The sequence below is a fragment of the Spodoptera frugiperda genome, chromosome 27, assembly GCF_023101765.2.
Source record: "Spodoptera frugiperda isolate SF20-4 chromosome 27, AGI-APGP_CSIRO_Sfru_2.0, whole genome shotgun sequence".
In the NCBI taxonomy this organism is placed as follows: domain Eukaryota; kingdom Metazoa; phylum Arthropoda; class Insecta; order Lepidoptera; family Noctuidae; genus Spodoptera; species Spodoptera frugiperda.
In genome coordinates this window covers 9,126,065-9,131,161 of record NC_064238.1, presented here as the reverse complement: position 1 = coordinate 9,131,161, position 5,097 = coordinate 9,126,065, and the positions used below count along the sequence as shown (strand labels likewise).

At 35.0% G+C, this 5,097-nt stretch overlaps 1 protein-coding gene across 1 annotated transcript; it reads left to right on the top strand.

The window, feature by feature from the left end:
- The first annotated feature begins 644 nt into the window (after positions 1-644).
- On the top strand, positions 645-4,384 carry LOC118263904 (lipopolysaccharide-induced tumor necrosis factor-alpha factor homolog). Its single transcript, XM_035576134.2, has 3 exons — positions 645-809; positions 2,395-2,665; positions 3,206-4,384. Exons 1-3 carry the CDS (start codon positions 779-781, stop codon positions 3,306-3,308), a joined length of 405 nt encoding a protein of 134 aa, XP_035432027.1. The 5' UTR covers positions 645-778; the 3' UTR covers positions 3,309-4,384.
- The last annotated feature ends 713 nt before the right edge of the window (positions 4,385-5,097 follow it).

Genomic DNA, 5,097 nt, shown 5'->3' with positions numbered 1-5,097 from the left:
GGGAATGGGGATGGGGAAGATTGGGAAGGGAGGAATTAGGCCTCCGGTAACCTCACTCACACAACGAAACACAACGCAAGCGTTGTTTCACGTCGGTTTTCTGTGAGGCCGTGGTATCACTCCGGTCGAGCCGGCCCATTCGTGCCGAAGCATGGCTCTCCCACACTTAAAAACCATTCTCAAGCCATCTTCCTATATTTGTGGACTATCTGACGCAATATGAGACAGAGTTTCCTCTTGCAGATTTCATTTGATCAATCCAGCACAGCACAGAGGTGATCTACCTCATGATTTTTTTAAATTACTTTTTAGTATAAAACATAAGATAACATCTTACGAGAATCATACAAGTTGCATAATTCTAGTTATGACATGTAGTCTAGAAGAGTCTACAATTAGAAGTAAGTATTACTCACCGCCAATGCATTTATATTAAAGAGATACGGCATTATATACTACGTAATGTAACGTAACATAACAATCCCTTGGGAAATGCCAAAAGTTAAGGTTATAATATACAAAATTAATAAATGTTTATGGGTAAATACATATATAATATGTTTATGGGTAAATAAATAATTTATTAACGTGTGAGTCATTGCAATCGTTATATAGCACAGATAAGGCTGCCTACCAACTTATCAAGACTTCTTATCAATATTTCGACGATATTTTTTATCTATAAATCGACATTTCGTTATAGAATATTCAGTTTGCTTATATCCCTCGAAAGAGTGCCAGTAAAAAAGTGTAATTAGAAAAAAAAAACTATTAAAAAATGAATACCAACAGCGGAGAATTCAATGACCGTAAGTGACCTATATTTTTATTATTACATTTAATTATAAAAATAACTTTATTATTATTAATTACATAATTTGTTGAAATCTCGAACCTACCATTAATATCTTAAGTTCGATTCCAACGTCAAACAAAGAAGTTTTGTATTTACAGGTCAAACTGTAATATTAGTATTGTAAATTGTAATAGGCTAGCCGCACACACTCAATAATATTGTCAATGCAAGATTGTCAATATCTTCATCAATAAAATGATCCCCGCACACTACACAATATTATTGTCAATTTTTCATGGTACAATTTGACTCAGTCGATCCGCAGCTAGATTCATGTGCGCACGTTGAACATAATGGAAAGAAAGAAAAAAGTCGTTGCATTGAGTATTGCATTAATTTTACTAACTAAAAAAAGGCAATCAAACAACATCAAACAGCAATTCATAATACGTCCAGGCAGACGGGACGTAAACCTCATCGGTACCCTTTCCCGATGATTTCGATTTGTGAATCTTCTTTAATTCTTTCCGAAAATTTGTTCGTAGGGAATTAATTTTTTTCTTTACGTCTTCTCTTGTACTATTTGGTTTGAATTTTTTTTATAAATCTCAAGCAACTTATCAAGCGTATCAATTATTTTTCAACTGTATCACGATATGCTTTGCAGGATGTATTCCATAATTCTGGATAAGTTTCCCATGTTTTAATAAACACTGACAAATAGTGTTTTTCCGTAAGGGTACTATTATCAACAGTATCAACACTATTTTCGCTTTGGATACTGTTTTCGTCTTCCATTTTGAACAAATTACACGAACGTCCGCCTGCCTTGAAATCTTTTCCTCAACTAAAATATTGCCGCGCGCCCGCACACGTCAATATTATTGACAATACCCCTGCCTCCCCCCGATATTGACGTGACAAAATCAGAATTTCTGGATAATCTACAATATTATTGAACAATACCGCAATACAGGTCGCACACACACAATATTATTGACAATACGTACTTTATTGACAATATTATTGAGTGTGTGCGGCTAGCCATAGTACATGTGATTCATAGTCCCAGAGACGTCACAACAACGTCTCAATTAATGTCATATTGTGACGTGTAACGACCTTATTGACAAAGATGCTATTAAAATGTAATAAAAGAAAAACAAATGCGTGTCACACACGTCATTCGAAATACCTGCACTACTATTGAGCAAGTATGACTCATGATTAGTGTTGATTGTTTTTTTATACCGTACATAGTCATGATTTTTCTATACCTACTTTTCTTTTTGTTATGAAAGTAAAAGTACATTAGTACTTTCGATTCTTAACTTGGGCTGATAATAATAAAAACTGAATAAGGAGCAGGATACTATGAATACCATACTATTGATGGGAGTCTAAAATTAGTTTGTAAAACTCTAGAATAAAGGATCAGGGCATCAGGCAAGATAAAGCTTACGGGTAGGCGTGTTCCAACGTAGGCCGTTTCATAGCTTACCACTAGTCAAGATGGTGACCAAACGGCTGGAAACACGATCAAGCGTTTCCAAATAAAAAAGAGACATTTTATTCATCTAATGTATTTATTTTTACAGCCAAAGGCCAGGGTATGCCCCCACCATACACAGACACGCCAGCTGGGCCCCCACCCACTGTGGTACACCCATACCCCCCTGTGCAACCCGTAGGAGTTGCGTACCAACAGACTACGGGGCCCAATGTCGTCCCAGTCATCGTCGGCAACCGGGCTATGGGCCCCAAGCCCAGCACGATCACCTGTCCATCTTGCAGAGTGGACATAGTCACAAGGGTAGAACACATCACCTCTACTAAAACCCACTTGTTTGCTCTCGGACTTTGTATTGTGTAAGTATCATTATTAGAATAGTTTTTTTTTGTACTTTACAAGTTTTGTGTGTTGAATTCCTATGCTAATGACATTATTGAGCGTTCTTCTAAAGAGTGGCTATTAGTAATCAAGTTTATACTTTTTTATGGTATAACTCGATAAACGAGCAGATAGATCACCTGATGGTAAACAATCGCCGTCGCTACACCAGGGGCGTTACAAGTGAGTTGCTGGCCTTTTGAGGGTTAGGAATTTAAGGGTTGTTGTTCCCCAACAACCACACTGTGGTTCTAACGAAACACAACACATATTATTTCACGGCGGTTTTCTGCAAGGCCGTGGTATCACTCCAGTCTAGCCGGCCGATTCGTGCCGAAGCGTGGCTCTCCTACACTTAAAAGTCTCAGCTATAAAATTGATTAAAGTCTCCAAATATTTTGAGGCGACGATCACCTAATCAGACGAATGCACCTACCTTTTGTTCTTTAATCACATATTATTATCAAAAAGTGTCACGAACATTCTATCTGATAAACAATTGCTTTGTTTTTTTCCAGTTTCTGGCCTTTAGTATGCCTGCCGTATATACTAAGCAGTTGCCAGAATGCTGACCACTACTGTCCAAACTGCAATGCCTATATTGGAAGCTACAAGAACTAAGACCTGGATTGACATATATAGGACTAAATAATACGTTGATAGTGTTATCACCTATTGCGTACTTGGATTACAATATTTTGACAAAGGTGATGAAACGTTATACCAATGTTGCGCAAATGTTTCACCGAATGAAGAAAGTTGATTCTTTGTGAGAATCTGTGTGTTCTTTGCCTTATATTTGTTGAAAGAAGTGCATAGAATAGAGTTGATGATTGGGTGTGAAAATTAAAAATCTATTTAGTCCATCAGTAAGGTTATGAAAAAATATTAGACACGTATTTTTTATTTTGTCATATAAGATAATAATACTTAGATAGAATAAATCAAAGTTTAGGAGTGGGAGTAAATACGTCATGTCACGCGATATTTCTTGGTACAGAAATGTGGAGATGGTGGTCAAACGTCATAATTTTAAGTACATATATATAACTTAATAATAAAATTGAAATCGTTATATCTTCAAAAGTATTTAATTTCCAAAATAAAATAAAAAATACGTGTCTAATATTTTAAAATAATCTACAAGATGGACATTAAAATAAAAAAATAGTCATCTATCCTATTATGATGACGCCTATGATACGAATAGTTTAGAAGAAATAATTGTTTATTAAGTTAGATACGAGTAGAATGAGGTTGATGTGTGATAGTAATACTTAAAGACTAAATGTGATTGCTTTATGTGTTTGTAAAGAAACTATTTCCTAATTATTTTTGTATAAAATCGAAAAATTTCTCTGTTTTCCATTTATTTTTCTGAAATCTGCTAATGCTTCTCAAACTATGCATTTATGTATAGTTTCAGATTAGTATAAGTAGATACTTCACGACGCATGACTGCCAATTGTCTTTCACAATCTTAGAGAATCTCTGTGAAATGACAGTTTGATAGATGCGTCAAAAGGGTAATGACCCCAAACTATACTTCTGTTGTTTTCTGTCCATAAAGGCTCTTGCGACGCAATGCTAGGTATGTTTGCATGTGTGTGTTGACTTTTAATAAGTCTATATTAGTTGTATAAAAATAAGATGGTAATCTATACTACTGAGCTTTAATAAATAAAATGTAAGACAAAGTCATGTTTTTTTTTTATTTCCTACCTGATTGTAACGTATAATATAAACTGCCTCATCAGTGATGATGTTGTGAAAGCAATATTACCAATAGCGAAGGTTCAATCCCTTTGATAAGCTTACGTTGAGAGGTTGATGTTGAAACTACAAGCAGTGAGGTGTGGAGACTCCTTGCTAGGAGATACAAAAGGACTGATGTGGTGACATTGCCACCTATTATAAAAATCTATAAGGATTCCGTTTTTTGCCATTTTTTTTGAGGGGACTGATAATGCATAAAATATGTCTACGTTTTACAAAAAGTAAGTATGTGCTTATATCACTTTCGGATGAGTGTCGTGCAGGAAATAATGTGCTATTCATGATTAAAATAGATTTTGATGAAATTTGGTATATAGACAGGGGATGAGCTACTTGGGTGGTAGGATACTTTTTATTTCCACGGAAACGTGGGCGAAGCCGCTTGCAGAAGCTGGTATAAAATATATTTTTTTAAGTACCTCTTTCGGGTAAAGGACATCAGTGCATGTATGTTTGTTTAAGGAAAACGATACAAAAATCACGTATTTATTGATGTTATTAATACAATTACTAAGTAATTTAATTTAATTAATCTGTTTATTTAAATATCAGCCAGTCTAGTCTAGTCAAATGACATACACCTAGCTGTGATTTTAGAATCAATTTATTGATTACTAAGTATCATTTTTAGACC

What these genes read in the sequence shown, in the direction of transcription:
- LOC118263904 (XM_035576134.2), top strand. Translation starts at nt 779, where the DNA reads ATGAATACCAACAGCGGAGAATTCAATGACC. An exon ending in CAGCGGAGAATTCAATGACC is followed by an intron (nt 810 to 2,394) that starts GTAAGTGACCTA and finishes TTATTTTTACAG; the next exon opens with CCAAAGGCCAGGGTATGCCC. An exon ending in GCTCTCGGACTTTGTATTGT is followed by an intron (nt 2,666 to 3,205) that starts GTAAGTATCATT and finishes GTTTTTTTCCAG; the next exon opens with TTTCTGGCCTTTAGTATGCC.